Here is a 20462-nt window from a genome sequence, read left to right as displayed (position 1 = left end):
TGGAATAAGGGACATACATATTCAAGGACTGTTGCAGCCTTAAACTAAAAGTAGGGCAAGTTTTGCAAAAATAAAATGGCTAAAGTTAAGAACAATTCAAGGGTGACAGGAGAGATCAGTGAGGCTCCATGAATGGACATGTTCACTAACAGGGAGTAGATACATCCCAGGGAATGATGTAGGGGATAAAATGAACTGGAATTGATTATGGCTCCCTTGTCCTGCTGAACAGGGGAGATGAGAGGCCTGCAGGGAGGTGCAGGGTGGCTGTGCTCCCTAAGCCTGCTTATCTACCCCCTGCACAGTCTTTTATGCCTATGTAGAGTGAGGGGTAGAGGGCTGCCCAATCAGAAAGGCAGCATTTTACATCCACGTTACACAGAGCAGAGAATCAGGCCCACTTTTACAGGTGCAGGGAAGAGGGGAAATGATAAACATGATCATCGTAAAGGATAGAGACTAAAAATCATTTCATTGTTGCAGTAATCCAGATTGGTGTATTTTCTTTCTTCTTCAAAGTCCCATTCGTTTCCTTTCGTGAGTGACGAAGGCTGTTGATAGTGATGTGCAGAATTCATAATGAGGTACGGATCCTCTGAAGAGAGATGGTAGGAAGGGATGTAGCTGCTGTTGTAATTCACATGCAATTTCCCTTCATAAAAATCATCTCCAGTCAGGCCTGGGTTAGGCCTGGAAGAATGGTAGCCAGCCTTTGTTGTAGGTGGTATATTGGGAACATGTTGGATACTGGAGTCCATACAGTTTTGTGAAGAAACGATTTCACAATGCAGATCAGCCAAAGATAAAGTAGAATCATTGCAACACTTGTCAGTACATGGATTCCTTTCTAGGGTAGTGTTCTTATTCCAGGGTTGTGGCTCTCCATAGTCAGCATACATATTGCACACAGAAGGTCCAGACAGGTCTTTGCTGTCATGCTCCCTGCTGCCAATCCCTTTGCACTTCTCATAGTATTTGTTAGATCCCATGTCCTGAGAGTGTTCTGTTAGGTAAGGGGATCTTCCAAAACCATAGTTTTTGGCAAGAGACAAACAATTATTTATTATTTGCTCTTGAGGGTTTTTGTCTATTAAATGTCCATTAAAACTACAGGGTGATACGTAGTTTTCCTGATTGGAAAGAAGTAAAGGCCAAGCTTCTTGACTTTGCATCTCACCTGTCAGGGACTTAAGAAAGAAAAATAAAATTTAATAATTAACTCAACAAAACAAACAAAAAAGAAAAAGAAACCCTTATAACTAACCCAGACCAATTAATACTCTTAATGTAAACAATAAAACAGATCAAGTCAGAGTACCAAAGGTATCTGAGTTAATATTTCTTCTCTCCTTGCATTATGTTAATGTTGTGCATCGTAATGGTGAATCTTAGTAGGCTGATGGTACAGTATAAGAGAAATTTAAAATGGAAAGAAACCCATCCAAGTCTGGTGTCTCTTCCTTTGAACTTGTGTCTGTTTCTTCATAATAGAGGAGCACGGTTGGGGCCCCAAATGATAAACAGCAAAGGAAAGTCATAGTTCAGAGAAAGAAGAAGGATGGCTCTGGTTTTCGGATGATAGTCTGCAGGGCCGGCTCCAGGGTTTTTGCCGCCCCAAGCGGCGCAAAAAAAAAAAAAAAAAAAAAGCCGCGATCACGATCTGCGGCGGCAATTCGGCGGGAGGTCCTTCGCTCCGAGCGGGAGTGAGGGACCGTCCGCCGAATTGCCGCCGAATAGCTGGACGTGCCGCCCCTCTCCGGAGTGGCCGCCCCAAGCACCTGCTTGGCAAGCTGGTGCCTGGAGCCGGCCCTGCTAGTCTGGGACTTTTAAGACTTGGGTTCTCTTCTCTGACACAGACTTCCCGTGTAACCTTGGGCGAGTCACACAATCACTCTGCCCTGTCTGTAAAATGGAGATAATAGTACTATATGGGTGTTGTGAAAATCAATATATTAAAGGTGGAGTGCTCAGATGCTATGCTGATGGGGGCCATATAAGTATCACAGATAGTTCAGCCTCCAAAGTCCTTCCAAAGGCTTACTAGAAAATGTACCTTGAATTGAATACTAGAGTATATCGAAATAATACTTATTAATGAAATTGCTGTTTTAATACATTTACTATCACAGAGGATAATTTACTTATTTCTGTGGAGCTTTGCTGCAATTGGATAGGATGTTTTTTTTTTAATGGTTGTTACATTTTAAGTTGATTTTTTTTCACCCCAATAAATGATTCTTCAGACATTTGTAAAAGTATTTCCCCTTATTTTTAGTTGACATTTTTATTTCTTTAAAATTCAGAGCTTCACGAATGTCAGTTTCATTCAATGAAGGCGCAGCACACTGGAAGTATTCTACTAAGCATAGTTTCTGGGTATTTTGCAATCTCTTTAAATACTCTAATTATTGGATTATAATTTTACAAGGTTTAATTCCTTGCAGAACACCTTCTTTTTATGTACATTTAATGATTAGTGCTTACAGTCCTCTGTTCTTTGTCATTTTTCTTTTGCATCCTTTTAATTATTGCAACTTTATGACTTGATGGACTCAGCCGCAGTAAAATTCCCTTCACATATTCTGGAACTATCTGTATGAAGAAATTCCACTGACTGTACATTCTTTAGGGCCCAGCCCTGCCTTAGTTAAAGACCAGCTGATGCCATATGGAAAAGTTTGAAAACAGTCTATTGAAAATTATTCTATTTCTAGATCATATATTGTCTATGGTTCTCCTTCCAGGCATGATATAATAAGACCTATTTTTTGAGAGTTTTTTCTGCTTCAGCAAATTATTCTTCATCTGAAGTCAAAATCTTCTGTGACCCACAACTAGTTGTTGTGGGAATTATCAATCTGTAACAAGGGATCATGATTTCAGGGAAAGAAAAAGCTGAGAAATAAATGAGCTTGAGAGAAACTGAGCCAAATTATGATTGGAGCAGTTATACTGATTTACACCAGCTGAGGATCTATCCCAAACAACATGTATTTATGGAGTCTTGGGCGCAAACTCTCATTGACTTTAATGGGAGAAGAATTGAGAAGTGGACAATGGGAGTTTTGCCTGAATTAGAATTGGATCAGGCACACAGGAAAAATGGCAAATGGGACCCAATCTTGTTACATGGGGGAAGAATTGCACCTATGCAAATAAGGACAGACTTGAAACCATATGAGAATAGGTGTTGGCTTATTGGCTTTTTCAAAAGTTCATGTCCCCTTGTTCTTGTATCAGACATTAGCTGCCATAGCAATGCATCATGTATTCGCTACCTGTTTCCTCAGAAGTCAGTATCTCCCACGGAGAATCACTCTTGAGCTTCACTTTCTCACACCCTCCCAGCATATTTTCACTAAAAGTCACTTAGATCTTCCACATCGTTGTTTCATTCTGGTTGGTTTAACCTCCGCTGTTCTATTTTTGACTCATTCCTTGGAGCTTCAAGGATTCTCTGATTCCCCACACATTCATACAGAACTGAGAGATCGGTGGGTAGTTAGCCCCCTCTGAAAATCATTAATACCTTCCTTCAGCAGCCAGAAGAAGCCTCAATGTCAAGCGCACCAACCTGTGGTAAGTGTCACTGTCTTCCGTCCACCAAACGGCAGATGCAGCTGGGTACTTGTGATATAAAAGCACCTGTAATGTGACCTCTCTCAAAGAATGCTGATAAATTCACACCAGGGATAGCTCTGCTGACCAACCTGATTTCCTTACTCGGGGCTGGATTAGTCATGAGATCTGTGCATGGATGCTGCCCTCTGTGCGTGTGATTCTCACCCTTTCCACACAGGACAGGGAGAAGCCATCTCTGTATCATCCTCCTCTTGGCTCTGTGGAGAACTCTCCATGAGTCTAGAAATGCTCATGTGGGAAGGGGGCTAGAAAGGACTAAGCATGAAGGATGCACATTATCCCTCACCAACCGTGCGGAATTCATAGAAACTGAACTCAAGCTAAGGCGGCATTAACTTTTCTGTGATGGCCCCTCGACATCATTGGTAGGACCTACATAGCAAGTGGGGAATGTCTTGGCAGTACAACTCCCATTTGGAGTAGCATAGCAGCTAGATGGTGGTGGAAGGGAACCTGGAGCCACTGCACAGCCTACACATGGATAATCCTATGCCTCTAGTGGATCCTTGATATCTACACATCATGGGGATTTGCAGGTTATTTTGATAAAACTCCAGCTCATTCTGCAGGGTGAGAGTCCCCACAACACAACAATCTGGGGAGAGTTCTGAGGGGAAAGCTGCAATGACAGATATCTCCTCTCCTGTGGGCTTTTCTAAGGGAGGGGAAAATCTGGCCATAGTTTTTATTCAGTGGTAGGCAAGCCAAGGTTGCTGACTCCCACACCCAAGGTCCAGGTAACCTGAGCAGCATGGCACATAGGACAAGAAACTGTTGAGCCCTCTGTATTTTGTATATTAATAATAAAAGTTACCTCAGCCTCCCGGCATCTTTTTAGTCTTGGAGAGATGGGAGAAACAGCTGTCTGTGCTTTCTGTATTGATCTTCTTGCTTCTGCTTCTAGTTTTGTTTCTGGCCTGGGGTGATCATGGGCCCCCTTAGACTTTAAAAAGGAATGGGTTAAGTTCAAGTTAAAAACAGAGCCCAAGCAGTAACTTTAGGAGCTCAGCACTTACGGTACATATTTAAAATCCACGTAGGGGCTGCGTGGCCCAGTGGGTTAGAGCCTTTCACCTCACATGGTGTATTCAACTCAGCAAAACGGAATAGGGTGGTCTGCTGATGATGGACATTTGCAGAAATCACAAAACCATTGCACAACATTTACAGCTAGGGATCTTCTCAACGGAGCCCGGACTTGCAGGGTTGCTGCCAGTCAGAGCTAAGGTGTGTGGGGAAGCTTCCCTCTCTGTAGTATGTGTGAGAAGTCAGTTCCATTAGTTCTTTAATGAATGACATGCATCTGACGAAGTGGGTATTCATTCATGAAAGCTTATGCTCCAATACATCTGTTAGGCTATAAGGTGCCACGGGACTCTTTGTTGCTTCTTAACACACACATATCTTTCAAAACTGAGAATCTGTGTGTGTGTGTGTGTGTATATGTATATATATATATAAATATAAAATATGGTATGATTAATCAGAAAATTAATTTCCACCTCTATTTCTTTGAGAATTAACTTGATATAAGCATGTTTGTAAATACAATATGTTAGTTATTAAAATGAAATATGTTTGGCCAGGTCCCCAGGAAGTGCAAAGACCTGGAGGAGAGGAAGGATAGTCCAGAACTTAGCCTTGGACTTAAGATACATGAGTTCAATTCCCTATTCTGCCCCAGATTTCCTCTGCGACCTTAGGCAAGTCACTTAGCTTCTCTGTGCCTCAGTTCCCCATCTGTAAAATATGGATAATAGCACTACCTTGCCGCACAGGGTAGTGTTGTCAGGACAAATATGTTAAACATTGTGAGGTGCTCAAAAACTATGGTAATGGGAGTATAAGTACTTACAAAAAAACAAAACAACCCCCCCTTCCAAATTTCCAAAAGGGTCATAGTAAAGCTTTAAAAAAATCTGTTTATACCAGTCAAGATCTGGCCCATTATCTAACTGTTGGGGCAATTGGTACTAAATGCTAAAAAAGTGTAGTGTATATATGATGGGCTACCACAGACACATGCTTAAGTATGACTCCTTACTGCTCTAAGAAATCCTTATTCCTGGATGGTGCATTCTGGGAAGGACGTAACAGCAAAATAGCATTTCTGAAGCTGTAAGGGTCAGGGCTTTGTCCTATACTTTAGACTATGTCTGCACTGCAGCTGGGAGAGCATCTCCCTCCCTGCTCTTGCTAGCACGCTAAAAATAGCAGTGTGGATGTTAAGTACAAGCTCGCCTGACACACAACCCCCCAGCCCATACTCGAGTGGCTAGGCTGTGCTGCCACCTGTATCACAACATTTACACTGTTATTTTTAGTGCACTAGCTCAAGCAGATCTAGGCCATGTCTGTCTACCCGGGCTGGGAAGCACACTCCCAGTTGCAGTGTAGACTTGCCCTCATGGGTATGATGCATTACAAAGTAATGATAATATAGGATTCTTATTAGGTAGGACAAATAAATGTCTTTAGTTAATTTGATTCAATACCTTTTTAAATTGGTCTGGATAAAACTGTTTTACACCAACCTGAAAAAATATGAATGGCCCTTCATGCCTCCAGAAGTTGGTGACAGGGTACCCACCATGGCCTCGACAGGAAATAAGCTTTAAAGGTCCACTGCAGTTTGGACAGCATTTCCCTGTAACAAGGATAGGAGGATACATTTGCATCTGTGCAGGGGATCTAGCAGTCAGATGAATCCAATCTGTGAGAATGGTTCATTTGGAGTGGATTGTTACCTTATGGTGCTTGTGTGCTCAAAAGATGCATTGAGTAGAGCTGTGCAAAAAATCCTTTCATACATATAGAAAATCAAACACTGGCAAAGAATGACCTTTCTCCTGTTTTATAGTTCAAGGTGACCTGCAAAGGATATTTTTAAAAAGTGTACTTTTTTGCACTTAGTTTGGTTTTTCATTGAAGTATAAAAAAAGGGCTGAAAGACTGGGCAATGAGGGTTTTGGTCTTCTGATTGTTTTTCCACTTAGAAGTAGGCCTGGTTAAAAAAATTTTGATAGACGTTTTCCACTGGAAAATGCTGATTCAATACAATAAACATTTTGCCAAACTGCACCAATTTCATCAAAAGGTTCAATGAAAAATTATCATAAGAACATAAGAACCACCACACTCGGTCAGATCAATGGTCCATCTAGCCCAGTATCCTGTCTTCCAACAGTGGCCAATGCCAGGTACGTCAGAGGGAATGAACAGAACAGGCAATTATCGAGTGATCCCTTGCCTGTTGTCCACTCCCAGATTCTGGCAAACAGAGCCAGGGACATTCAGAGAATGGGGTTGCATCCCTGACCATCCTGGCTAATAGCCATTGATAGACCTATCCTCCATGAACTTATCTAGTTCTTTTTTGGAACCCTGTTATAGTTTGGTCTTCACAACATCCCCTGGCAATAAGTTCCACAGGTTGACTGTGCATTCAAGTGCCTTGTTTCAACTTTATCATTTCAACTAATATAATATATTTTGAATGATAAAGTTGAAACAAAGTACTTCAACCTTATCAAAACAAAAAGTTTCGATCAGGTCATTTAGATAGTTCTGTAACCAATTATTTTGGCAATTCTATTTTGTGGGAAATTTAGAAATGTTGACTTTTTATTGCGATTTGGGATGAAAGGAAATTTTGAAATGCCAGAATTTCCTGAGGAATGGAAATGCCAAATTTCAACCAGCTCTATTTTGAAATTTCAGGAATTTCAAGTCTGATCTTCCCTGGTTTGGCTGGGGGACTTACGTGAGAGCTCAGGGATGTTTATTATGGACTCCAACTAGATTAGGCAGAATTTGATTTTTTTAAAATAAATTTCAATGGCTAATATAAATGTTTATTTTTAAGCACTTACATTTTTTTTATAGATTTAAATTTTCACAGTTGTGCAAAATTATCAGGGGGATAACATCACATGTAAAAATATGCTAAGTAAATATCCTTAAACCAAACTCTAATAAGTTCTCAACCATCATTTTTCTTACTTTGCCTATCTGTAAGTTTTGATTATTATGGAAGGATTTTTTTGTCAATTAATGTGTGCACTGTGATATCAATGTTTACTGACATTTACCAATAAAATGTAATCCTTCCAAGTCTAACTTTAACTGAAGTCTTTAACAAAATCTTCCTTTATCCAAAATGTTCATTAGTCATGGTTAACAAAACCAAACAATCAAAGAATTTTAACAAGTCTAGCTAAAAATCTCTTCCCTTCTCAATTACTCAAGTTTTGATCACTCAGCTTTTGTGCTGTCACGTTTTCAGTAATTTTCCAGTCATCATAGAGTCTTCCAGCATAGACGGGCTGAATTTCTAACACAGACACAAGTAAAAAAACCCAAATACTTTTTCTTTAGAAAAATATTATTTCTACATCATAAAAAATCAACTCATTTTTTTTCCTTTGGAGGTCACCTTTAAGTAAAAATATTTCCTCACCTTTAAGTGAGGTTCCTGTGCAGATTAATATACTAGGAACTCATCTGTACCAAGCTGGATATCAAGCCTTAGCTAAAGCAAAATAGACAGTATAAGCTGACTTTTAAGACTAGTCAGGCTACAAAAGAAAGTTTTGAGAAGCCAAATCAGTAAAAATAAAAAGGAATCAGTACTCATTAGAATTCTCTTGAAATATGCAAGTTGTATTTAATAATAGGGAATACTGTTGCAATGGCAGTGGGAAGGACTGGATGATGCAATTAGTCTTTTCCATCTCTAATTTCTATGATATTATAATAATTTATTAACTAGGGTATTAATAAGAGAACCAGGGCAGGTGTTGCCATTTCCACATAGCCATACTTACGTTGCTGTTTTTGCCTGGCTTTATCACATATGGCTGGTCTCAGATAGATCTTCCTCCCATCTGCAGCTGAGCAGTCATTGCTGCAGACCACTACCCCAAGGCAGGACTTTTTTAAGATGCGAGAGTTGTGGTTATTGGTGTTTCTCATTGCCCAGCTACTCAGGTGCCTCTGAGCATTTTTATCATCCGAGCTATAGATATGCTTTACATAGGAATCTGGCCATTCCTGAAACCAATCTGTTTGTTTCACATCCTGTTAAGAACCCAAAGAATGCCACATTTTAGCCAAGGAAAGAAAGTAGTTTCTCAATATGAGGACAATAGGCTAGATCCTTGTCACTCTGGCAGTGTGTAGCAGGCCCAAATCCAGACTAGCCAGTAACAGGAGGATTCCTTCAGTATAGGCTTGGGGGATGGCTGGGGAAAGGGACTGTGGCTACAGTTCCCCTTTGCTCCAATGATCTGACCACCTGCCAGAACAGCCCTTTGGCCTTCAGGCTGCTCTAACTCATTCCAGGGCCCAGCCAGGTGCAGAGCAGCCTCCAGAGTGGAAGGTGAGGTGGCGAGTGACTTTAAGCCACCTACTTTAAATGAAGTACCCTACACAGCCATCAAACTTAGCAACTATTAGCTGGTTAATTTCTTGTATGCTCCAGGGCCTACTTCACCATATGGGCCTGTGCTGCAAAGTTTGGAAGTGGAGACAAGCTTTTGGTTTGGGTTTGGGTTAGCCCCCCCAATATAGCATTTCAGTCAGACCTTATTTTTCTATTAGCGGTTGAGCCAAAATCTATTTTGTAACCAACAAATATAAAACTACACAAACAGAATGACATTTTAGCAAGGGGCCAGCCAGACATCCAGACAATGGCTACAGTTAGTAAAAGAAGAAAATATAAATAGGTTATAAAGAACCAAACAAACACTCTGATGCCTTAATGGGAAATAGATTGGTGACAACATGAACTAGTCTCAGCAAAGCACTGGGTTTTTTTCTTGAGCGTAATGAAAGCAAAGAAAGGAGAAAAGGTCAAAGGAGACTGAGATCCACGAAAGCAGTACAGAAGCACCTTGCTAATTTGCACTGGCTGGGAGATCTATTGTGAGAGACTAGCATGGGGGATATTTCTTTGCCATCCCTGTGAAAAACTACCCAAGTTTGACAAGTTCTGTTCCTTTGAAAAATCTTGATTCTAGAGCTGGACAGAAATTTTCTGACAAATCTGAGTTTAATCAGAAAGTATCAGCTCAGCAGAGCAAAACGTTTCACTGAATCTATTACAGATTTGATGAAACTTTACTCAAAACCTGGTTTCCTGGCTGGCTGCTGGGGAGCCCATGTTCTGGGGCAGCCCCACCATGCAGACTGCCCTGTGCTGGGGATTGCAGGGTTTCCAGGCTCCTCTTTCCACAGAGAGCCTGGCAGCTCCAGAAGCCCCAAGCACAAAAGCCCAGGAGCCCTGAGCCTAGCACCCCCAGCTGGAGCTCTCAGGGCTGCTATGCTCCCCGCATTTGCAGCAGCACTGCCCATCTCTCTGCCTTGGAGCAGGAAGCATAGAACTCTGCAAGCCTGAGCTCCAGCTCGGGATCTAGGACAACCCCATCATGGCTGGTTTCAAGGTGCCCTGACTCTAGAGACAGCTCAGCTAGCAGATTCAGAGCCTGGAAGCCCTTTGAACCCCACTCAAGGTCAGTTAATCTACTCCTGTTTCAAAGTCAGGTACGTCAAAGCTCACTATAGAACTTTTAGTGTGCGGTAGCAGGGTTCATATGGACACTTAGTGTACCACAGGCTCATTTGGGGTGGATTTATACCCCAGCTTTTTGTGAACTATATATTGTGTAGACAAGTTCTCAGGTCTTCCAGGCTGCCTGCTGCAGAATTGGGTACCTGAAAGTCCTGCGTCGGGCTTCCAGTGATCATGGCTGCCGCTGGGCAGCTCTTCCATACAGACAACTTCATGCTGGGGGGCCCAAGGTTTTCAGATTCCCAGGCCAGCTGGCTCCCTGGTCTATCGGACACCTGAGTAGGTAGCCAGGGTGCCAACTGGCCCAGGAATCTGGAAGCCCTGTGGTCCCCAGCACTGTGACAATCTACATGGTGGTGCTGCCCTCGACCAGCAGACCCTGGGAGCCCAGACGGCTGCTGAATAAAAGTGAGATTCTGCTGCTAACAGCAGTGAAACTGACAAGAATGTCAATTTCACATATTTAATTTTGGAAATATTATGGTTCGGTGCTTCCAAAATGAAATTTTTCAGGTTTTGTGGATGCAAAAAGAATTTGGTATAATTGTTTTTGATTCAGTTCAGAACAAAAAACAAATTCCAAAATACCGAAATTTTTTGGGAACTGAAAATCCTGAGTTATGGCCAGCTCTACTCAGTTCACACATGCTCAGTAGAGACTTGTTAGAGTTTGGCAGCTAAATTCTCTGAAGATTTAATCTGCACTGCGCATGTTCCAGCCCAGGAATCCAATGGCTGATAAAAACTCTCCCAGAAATCACTGCTTCCAGCTGCTGGGAGCTGCTGTGGCTCCAGGCTTGGGAACTGAGAACAGGGAGACCATTTCTTCTATGCTCTCTGTGCTCCATCTGCTGGCTCCTAGGCAGTGTGGAGGTCGAATCCGCCTGATTCGAATGCAGATGGGACAAGAGACGGACCTACAGGAGGAGGGCCAGTGGCGGCAGTAGATTTGGACAAGGAGCCTTTGGTGTGGAAGGGGGACTGAGACAAGGAGCCTGGGTCGGGAGGGTGATTGTGAGTGGGAGCCAAGGTGGGGAGACAGATTGGATGAGGAGTTGAGGTTGCGTCTGTGAGGGACTGAGTTGGCTTGATAAGGAGACTGGGTCAAGGAGCCTAGCGGATATCAGGATGAGCAGCTCAGGAAGGGAGATCGAGACTGGACGCTGATATAGTGGAAGATTGGGACTCAGAAGGGGAGCATGAAGAGGGAAACTGGGACTGGGATAAAGAGGTTGGGGGTCACCATTCATCAGCTGTCAACACATATCTCTTATACCTCCAGCCAAAGTGTGTATCTCATACCCTACTAGTAGCTGGTCCACATACAGGATGACAACCAGCTAGTGTCCTCTGTTAGCCCAAGTTGCAGAGGCTTGGGTCTAAAGGTTCCAACAATGCTGATGACCCATGTTAGTGTCAAGATGTTGCCACTTACTGGAGTTTCACTTTTTTCAGTTTGCTTTTTTAAAAAACCTAGAAAACTACACACATACAAAACTACATTAAAAGAACTTTAAGGCTGCAAAGTTTCTGGGTACCTAGCTTGAATCTGGGCTCTGATTTGCAGAAGTGTTAAGAACTCACATCTGCAACTGAAAGCAGTGGCAGCTGTGCTTTTTGAAAATATAAAATGCTATATAATGCAAAGTGCTCTGAAAAATTAAATCGTAGGTATCGCAAATTGGACACCCAAAGTTACTGGGCACTTTTGACCTTAATCTCTGTGCCTCAGGCACCATCTGTAAAATGGGATAAAATACCATCCACTCGCTTCACAGTGCTGTTAAAAAAATTCACTAGTGTTTGTGCAGCACTCAGATATTCTAGTCCTACACCCATGAGAAAATTAATAATTGTGTGTTCAAAGCACATTTGAATGATATGCAGTAAATAAGACATTCAAGAGAGACGACAAAATAAAATATTGAATAGCTGCATCATCCAACTAGTGAACTAGAAAGCTAGTGAAACTATAGTATCACTATTACTTCTAACACATAGACAGCTCTTTCAGGTGTATAATTCAAGGATAAATGTATGAATGCTTAAATGTTTTACTGAATAATTTTCTAGCTGTTCAACAAAATGTCTCATTTTGCCATCTACACCAGGGATACCAGGAAAGTGGCAAACAAGGAAAGATGATAAAATATGGATGTTTCAGAAGGTATTCCATGATTGGCTGAACTTCTAAAATACCTTCTAAAACAAACACACGTACCTGAGGCAGTTTGATGTCATTGATATCCCAGCTTGTCATTTCTCCACTTTGAGAAGTAGAGTCCTCCTGGTCCATAATATCATCTGCAGCTTTCAGCATTTCTGAATTCCTTCCCAAACTTAGCAAGCAAATCTCCACTGCCTTCTTTTGAAGTTAACTAGCTGTCACCACTCTCAGGCAGTTTACAATGAGGAACCTGTTTCCTGAAGCTAAACGATAGAGAGGCTGCCCATTAAAGATAAAAATCAGTGTTCTTCTGCCAGAAAAACTTGTTCCATTAAAAGTTTTGCAAGCAGACAAAGCAATGGAAAATATAGCTTAGAGATAGAATGTGATCTTATGGAGGCATCATTAACTGAAAGCACACCGAGAGTTTATTGACTGTTTTGTTTTGCTCATTCTCCTTTCAGACCAAATTTATGTTCATGTAACTCCACTCCCATACCTCTTTGTAAGTGAGATCAGAATCAGGCCCTATATTTTCAGAGCCAAAATGACTGAGAAGCTCAGCACTTGCTAAGGCCTTTTTTTCTTGTTGGTTACACAATAGGATTTTCTCATACTGTACATTACAAAGGTAAGGTGCAATAGGTGACTGTCATGTCTAGGTGACCAGATGTCCCGATTTTATAGGGACAGTCCCAATATTTGGGACTTTGTCTTATATAGGCGCCTATTGCCCCCCACCCCCTGTCCCGATTTTTCACACTAGTCATGTCATTTAAATTGAAATGGTTCTCGGCCATTTTAAAAATTGCACGCACCTCTGAGAGCCCATCAGTTACAAAAATGGATGGAACTGGGCAGGCTTCATGCATTTTCCTATCTCAACTAGCAGACAAACAGAAGAAAATTTGGTATGTTAGTTAAAAATTATTGTGGGCATCCCATACACTTCACATCTCGTTCCTTATGCTTTCCAGTCATAATTTCAGTATCAGCTAAGCTTAGCACCACAACAGCAGTGTGCACACGCATAAAAAAGTTCTTTTTTTCTTGAGTGAAATCATTATTATTTCTGAGAGAGAAGGTAAATCTGAAAAGTATCAGCTGGATCTTCAGTGGAGTTACTTTGATTTACACCAGCTAAGGATCAGATGCAGCATGCTGAGTGATCAAATATATAACATATATAGCATCATAATGTATTAGGCAGTTTGTCCAGTAACTGGAATAGGGAACTGGGAGCCATTATTTTATTATTATTGGCTATGCAAGTGACAAGATCTTGGAGAGGTGCCTCAGTTTACCCATCTAAGAGATTGGTCTGATAATACTTCACAGGAGTGTTATGAGGCTCAGTGAACATTTGTAAACCATGTTGAGATCCATGGATGAAAGGTACCATAAACAGTATATTCAAAGTATTACTCCCCAATAAGTAAATCAGAACATATCAATGGTAAAACAATAAGGGAATTGCAGAGTACTGTGATCAGATATTCAGAGCAAAATGCATGCAGAAAGACACTAAACATGACACTTGGGATTTAACATTAATTGCTTAGTGATCTGAATTGGCAATTTAATTCTTACTAGGCAACTAAGTCATTTTTGCTCCTGAAAAGATGTTATCAGAATGATCTTATTCCGGGAAAAGCTACTTTACTACATAGAACATACAAAAGGCTATAGAAAACATCAGGTCTTCATATACTCTCATATTACACCATGAGGGCTAATATAGTCACCGCTGCAGACAGGGACAGTAACATTAGAACAGACAATCTAAAATGTAAGTTTCATTGGAAAGCTGTGTTGAATTTATGAAACAAATTACCCTTGAATATTAAATGACCTGTTATATAATTCAGAAAGACATTCCAAATCTTTTTTCAATTACTTTTCAAAATGAACTGGCTTGAAAATTGATTTTTAATTCCTTTCTTCATAAGAATTAATCATTCACAATTTATAGTGGAGCATTTTCCTTTTATATTGGCTTGCCAAAGAAAAAAGCATAATTAAATATGACTTTAAAATTCAGTGAATGACAATCGATGGCTGGTTAATACAGCATAGAAGACAGTTGCAGAGAACCATGTTTGTACAATTAGGCGTTGGTATGGACTGAAATACTTGCAAAACTTCTAGTAATTGAATTGCACGGTGGCTTTCAAATTATTTTGATTGCTATTTCTTTATCTTCTTACTGGAGTATATCAACTTTACAAAATCTAAATTTTACTTTATGGCAAATAAGTTTGTATCCTTCTGTTTTTTTTTAAAGCAATCCTCTTAGTCAACCACCAGTTAGGACTTCTATGGCAATCTTACCTCCTTAACGTCTTATGTGGATGAAACTGATGTAGTGTCATCTGAATGAAGAGATTCTTTGAGGGCAGAGCTCTCAGGCTTCAATCACTTACTAAGTCTCAGTAGCTGTACTCTATTCCATGATCAGATACTATATGCTAATATACTCTGGCTGCTATCCAATCAAAACTTAGATGTTCACAGCCAGAGACAGGTAAGAAAACTTGTAAAGAGTCCTATACATTAACTCATTTACAGCATTAGTAGGATGGGAGGTTGGGATCTCACTTCCAGCTCATATTGTCCCTCACATAAATTGTACCACATTCCCTTAAATATTCAGCTAGTCAGTCAGTCTGTTTTTGTGTGTGATAGAATGCCAACAGTAAGGTAGCAAAATTTGCAGATGACAAAGTTATTCAGGTTAGTCAAAACCAGAGAGGATTGTGTTGAAATTCAGAGGAAGGTGAATGGATAAAACAATGGCAAATGAAATTTAATGTTGATAAACATAAAGTAATCCACATTGCAGGGAAATATCTAAATATTTAATATACACACCTTACAGGGTTCTAAATTAACGGTATCAGCTCAGGAAAGAGGATCACTGTGAACAGCTCAGTGATGACTTCTGTTCAACAGTCAAAAAAGCAAACAAGATGTGAGGATACATAAGGAATGGAGTGAAGAATAATACAGAAAATATTATAATGCCATTATATAAACCAGTGCTCTGGTCTCATCTAGAATACTGTGCAGTACTGGTCTCATCTCAAAAAGAATATTGTATAATGAGGAGGGGTTCAGAAAAATAAAACAAATAGGGGCACGGGAAAACTCTCTTCATAAAAGATTGGAAAAACTGGGATTGTTTATTTCAGCAAGGAGATGAATAAGAGGGGATATAATAAAAGTGTATAAAATAGTGAAAAATAAAGAGAAGTTAGAACAGAAGTTCCCAGTCTCTCTTACAACTCAAGAACAAGAGGACATTCAATGAAATTAAACACGATAAATTCAAAAATTGAGAAAAGGAAATACTTTTTCGTGCAATGCATAATTAGACTGGAACTCATTGCTACAGGATGTTGTTGAGATGAAAAACGTAGCAAGATTTTAAAAGGGAATTAATATGGCTAACAATAACCAGTGTTATAATAGTTACTATGAACATCTGTGGAACATCTAAGAGAAGCTAACAGACATTTTGGAAGAGATATTTAAACCTCATGCTTCAGTGTTTAAGCCAATCTTTAACTCCTAAAGAAGCTTTCTTGTATCTGTCTCTGAACTATCTGGCCACTGTTGGAGACAGGACAGTGGATTAGATGGACCTTGAGTCTGATTCAGACTGGCAACTCCTATGTTACTACATACACACTAATTCAATGCAATTTGTGTTTCATTGTTTGGAAGGACACTCTTTAAAACCATAGCCACAGCAAATCTCATACGCTCCCCTTTGATATTTCTTCTGTTACAAGAAATCACAGGTAGGTGAAAAAAATCTGGAGCCTGGAATGCTTTTGGCAGGAGGATCACAGTTCATCGAAACACCATGTAATATTGCTAAACAGCACTTTGGGAAATCAGTGTAACTTTCTGTAGAGTGTCTTTTGTTCAGGTGCCAGAGTGTGATGAAACCCAATAGCTGATCACAGGAATGCATGGATGTAAGCTATTACACAGTGTTCAGAAGATCAAGCTCCTTCCTGTATTGACTTAATGCCCTGTGAAGAAGCTACTCTTGTCAGCGCTATCATCAGCCTTCCTTATTCCCTCTTTGGTGTAATCTTTCAGCTGGTGACAATACTTAACTGATCTCAAGTGCCACCATTGGCCCTTTACATGGACACTGATTAGTGCTATATTACACACCATATGGTTTGTGCCAAATGGAAATTGTATTGGTTTAGACAAGACATGCAGTTAATTATTCTATTTTAGCTTGTATATGACACCTCATATGGATGCTGTCATTTTTATTCCACATACTGCAACATGAGGGGCAGCTGAAGGAATGAGGTGAGACCACATTAAAAATCCAACTAACTTTAATGGGGCCACAGCCCTCACACAGCAGTATCTGCCTCCCCTAGGGCCAGTGACAGGAAGCACCACCCACCACAAGAACACTTTCCACCCAGTCTCTGGGTAAAGATAAAAGGGGAAAATAGGGGTGATGTCATGATAGAGGGTCTGCTACCGACAACCAAATCAGGAAGAGGTGCGGGATGAGGCATTTCTAGAACAAATAACAGAAATACTGAAAACATAAGAGTTGGTAGCAGTGGGGGACTTTAACTACCCAGATATCTGTTGGAAAACTAATACAACAAAACACAAAATGTCCAATAAGTTCTTGGAATGTATTGGGGGCAACTTTTCGTTTCAGGAAGTGGAGGAAGTAACCAGAGGGACAGCCATTTTAGACTTGATTCTGACCAACAGGAGGGAATTAAAGGCAAATGTGAAACTGGAAGGCAATTTGGGTGAAAGTGATCATGAAATAATAGATTTCATGAGTCCAAGGAAAGGAAGGAGAATAAGAACAATGGACTTAAAAAACAATTCCTGAAACTCAGAGAACTGATAGATTGTCTTCCCATGGGACTTTATCTAAGAGATACAGGAGTTCAGGAGAACTGGCAGTTTCTTAAGGAGACAATATAAAAAGTACAACTGCCAACTATTCTGATGTGAAGAAAGGAAGAATAGTAAAGGGCCAATATGGCTCCATCAGGAGCATTTTAATGACCAGAAAATCAAAAGGAATCCTACAAAAAGTGGAAACATGGACAAATTGCTAAGGAGGTGTACAAATAGCACAAGTATATAGGGACGAACTCAGAGAGGCTAAAGCACAAAATGAGTTAGCGAGGGACATAAAAGGCAAGAAGAAGAGGTATTTCAAGTACATTAGGCACAAGAAAAAGCCAAAGAAAACTAGGTCCTCTACTTAGTGGAGAAGGAGAGCTAATAACTGATGACTTCAAGACAACTGAGTTGTTTACCATCTATTTTGCTTCAGTCTTGACATGATACTCAACACAAATAATATTAAGAATAAGGGGGAAGGAATGCAAACCAAAATAACAAAGGAACAGATTAAAGAATATTTAGATACGTTTGATGATTTCAAGTCTGCAGGGTCTGAAGGAATTTATCCTACGGTATTTAAAGAACTAGCTGAAGCAACCTCTGAATCATTAGCAATGATCTTCGAGAACTCATGGGGGACAGGTGAGGTCCCAGAGGACTGGAGAAGGGCAAACGTAGTACCTATCTTTAAAAAAGGGGAACAAAGAGAACGCAGGGACCGATAGACAATTCAGCTTAACTTTGTTACCTGGAAAGATACTGGAACAAATTATTTATCAATTTGTAAGAACGGCCGTACTAGGTCATACCAATGGTCCCTCTAGCCCAATATCCTTTCTTCCAACAGTGGCCAATGCCAGATGCTTCAAAGGGAGTGAACAGAACAGGGCAATCATCAAGTGATCCATCCCTGTCATTCAATCCCAGCATCTGGCAGTCAGAGGCTTAGGGACACCCAGAGTAGGGGGGTTGCAGTCCTGGCCACCTTGGCTAATAGCCATTGCTGGATCTATCCTTCATGAATTTATCTAACTCTTTTTTGAAACCAGTTATAGTTTTGGCCTTTTCAACATTCCCTGGCAACAAGTTTCACAGGTTGACTGTGCGTTGTGTGAAGAAATACTTCCTTTTGTTTGTTTTAAATCTGCTGCCTATTAATTTCATTGGGTGACCCCCTGGTTCTTGTGTTATGAGAAGGGGTAAATAACATTTCCTTATTCATTTTCTCCACACCAGTCATGATTTTATAGATCCCCCTATCATATCCCCCCTCAGTTGTCTCTTTTCCAAGCTGAACAGTCCCCGTATTTTAATCTTTCCTCATATGGAAGCTGTTCCATACGCCTAATTATTTTTGATGCCCTTCTCTATACCTGCTCCATTTCTAATATATCTTGTTTGAGATGGGGTGACCAGAACTGCACGCAGTATTGAAGGTGTGGGCATACCATGGATTTACATAGTGGCATTATTATATTACTGTCTTATCATCTATCCCTTTCCTAATGGGTCGTAACATTCATTTAGCTTTTTTGACTGCCACTGCACATTGAGTGGATGTTTTCAGAGAACTATCCACATTGACTCCAAGATTCCTTTCTTGAGTGGTAAGAGCTAATTTAGACCCCATCATTTTGTATGTATAGTTAGGATTATGTTTTCCAATATGCATTACTAGAGAATAGTAGAGCTAAAAGGAAGAGCCAGCATGTGTTTGTTAAGAACAAATCATGTCGAACCAACCTGATTTCCTTCTTTGACGGGATTTCTGGCCTACTGTACGGGGGGAGTTAGTAGACATGATAGATCTTGATTTTAGTAAGGCTTTTGATGCAGTCCCACTTGACAGTCTCATAAGCAAACTACAAAACTATGGTCTAGATGAAGTTACTGTAAGGTGGGTGCACAACTGGTTGAAAGACCGTACTCAAAGAGTAGTTATCAATGGTTCCTTGGGGGGTCTGTTCTGGATCAGATATTATTCAATATTTTCATTAATAACTTGGATAATGGAGCGGAGAGTATGCTTATAAAATTTGCGGATGGCACCAAGCTGGGAGGGGTTGTAAGCACTCTGGAGGACAGGATTGGAATTCGAAAGGACCTTAACAAACTAAAGAATTGGTGTGAAAATCAATAAGATGAAATTTGATAAAAAAAAAGTGCAAAGTACTACACTTAGGAAGGAAAAAAATCAAATGCCCAACTACAAATGGGGAATAACTGCCTAAGGGATAATATTGCTGAAAAGGATCTGAGGGTTTTAGTGGCTCACAAATTGAATATGAGCCAACAACGTGATGCAGTTGCAAAAAAGGCTAATATCATTCTGGGTGGTATTAGCAGGAGTATTGTATATAACCCACAGGAGATAATTGTCCTGCTGTACTAGGCATAGATAAGGCCTCAGCTGGAGAATGGTATCCAATTCTGCGGGCCACACTTTAGGAAAGATGTGGACAAATGGGAAAGAGTCCAGAGGAGAACAACAAAAACGATAAAAGGTTTAGAAAACATGACCTATGAGACAAGCTTAAAAAAAATGGGCATGTTTATTCCTGAGAAAAGAAACAAAGTCTGAGGGAGCACCTGTTAAGTCTTCAAATATATTAAGGTCTGTTATAAAGAGAACAGCGATTATTCTCCACAGAGGGCTGGACTTGGTGACTTCTCAAGGCTCCTTCCAGTCCTACATTTCTATGTTTCTCTCTCAAATCACACCCAGCTGATGGCAGAAAGGAAACCTGTTACACTGTCCCCTCACACAGATTCATCTCTGAGTTTGGTGTGCTGCCCTCCCGCAACAGAAGCATTAGTTCCATGTCTGTGGATAGGCGGGGCCATGAGTATCCACACAACACGGTCAAGCCTTGGGTGGCCTGTAAATCCCTGGGGGTTGGCCTGAGGGACAGGGGTGTCCACTTATTGAGAGAATTGGCAGTATGACATCAGGAACAATATTGGTTACCGCAGAGGCCTGATGACTTTGGATAGGTCCAGTCCCCTCTTCCTTAGTGTTGTCTTCCTTTGGGGACCCATTGCAGATCTCATGATCCTCGTTGGGTCAACATAGTGCTGGCAGGTCCTGGTGTAAAAATCACTCTTCTACACCCAGTTCACCATATCTGACAATCTGTCTAGGACAGTGCAAGGGCTTTCCCAGGCACT

The 20462-nt window shown here is 40.7% G+C and overlaps 1 protein-coding gene across 1 annotated transcript; it reads right to left on the bottom strand.

The window, feature by feature from the left end:
- Window positions 1-440: 440 nt before the first annotated feature.
- GCM1 (glial cells missing transcription factor 1) lies at window positions 441-12536 on the bottom strand. Its single transcript, XM_024220306.1, has 5 exons — window positions 12438-12536; window positions 8469-8721; window positions 6177-6289; window positions 4457-4585; window positions 441-1187 (listed from the first exon to the last, which is right to left on the bottom strand). The coding sequence occupies exons 1-5, from the start codon at window positions 12534-12536 to the stop codon at window positions 441-443; spliced, it is 1341 nt and encodes a 446-aa protein (XP_024076074.1).
- Window positions 12537-20462: the final 7926 nt, after the last annotated feature.

This window comes from Terrapene carolina, unplaced genomic scaffold (assembly GCF_002925995.2).
Source record: "Terrapene carolina triunguis isolate 2854851 unplaced genomic scaffold, T_m_triunguis-2.0 Scaffold42, whole genome shotgun sequence".
NCBI lineage: Eukaryota > Metazoa > Chordata > Testudines > Emydidae > Terrapene > Terrapene triunguis.
This window is presented reverse-complemented; position numbering and strand designations above follow the sequence as displayed.

Excerpts from the sequence above, each read along its gene's own strand:
- GCM1 (XM_024220306.1), bottom strand. The coding sequence starts at position 12,536 with ATGCTGAAAGCTGCAGATGATATTATGGACCAGGAGGACTCTACTTCT. Across the intron at positions 8,722-12,437 it reads ATGACATCAAACTGCCTCAG|GATGTGAAACAAACAGATTG; the intron begins GTACGTGTGTTT and ends GGTTCTTAACAG. Across the intron at positions 4,586-6,176 it reads GGCCATTCATATTTTTTCAG|TCTAAGGGGGCCCATGATCA; the intron begins GTTGGTGTAAAA and ends TCCTTTTTAAAG.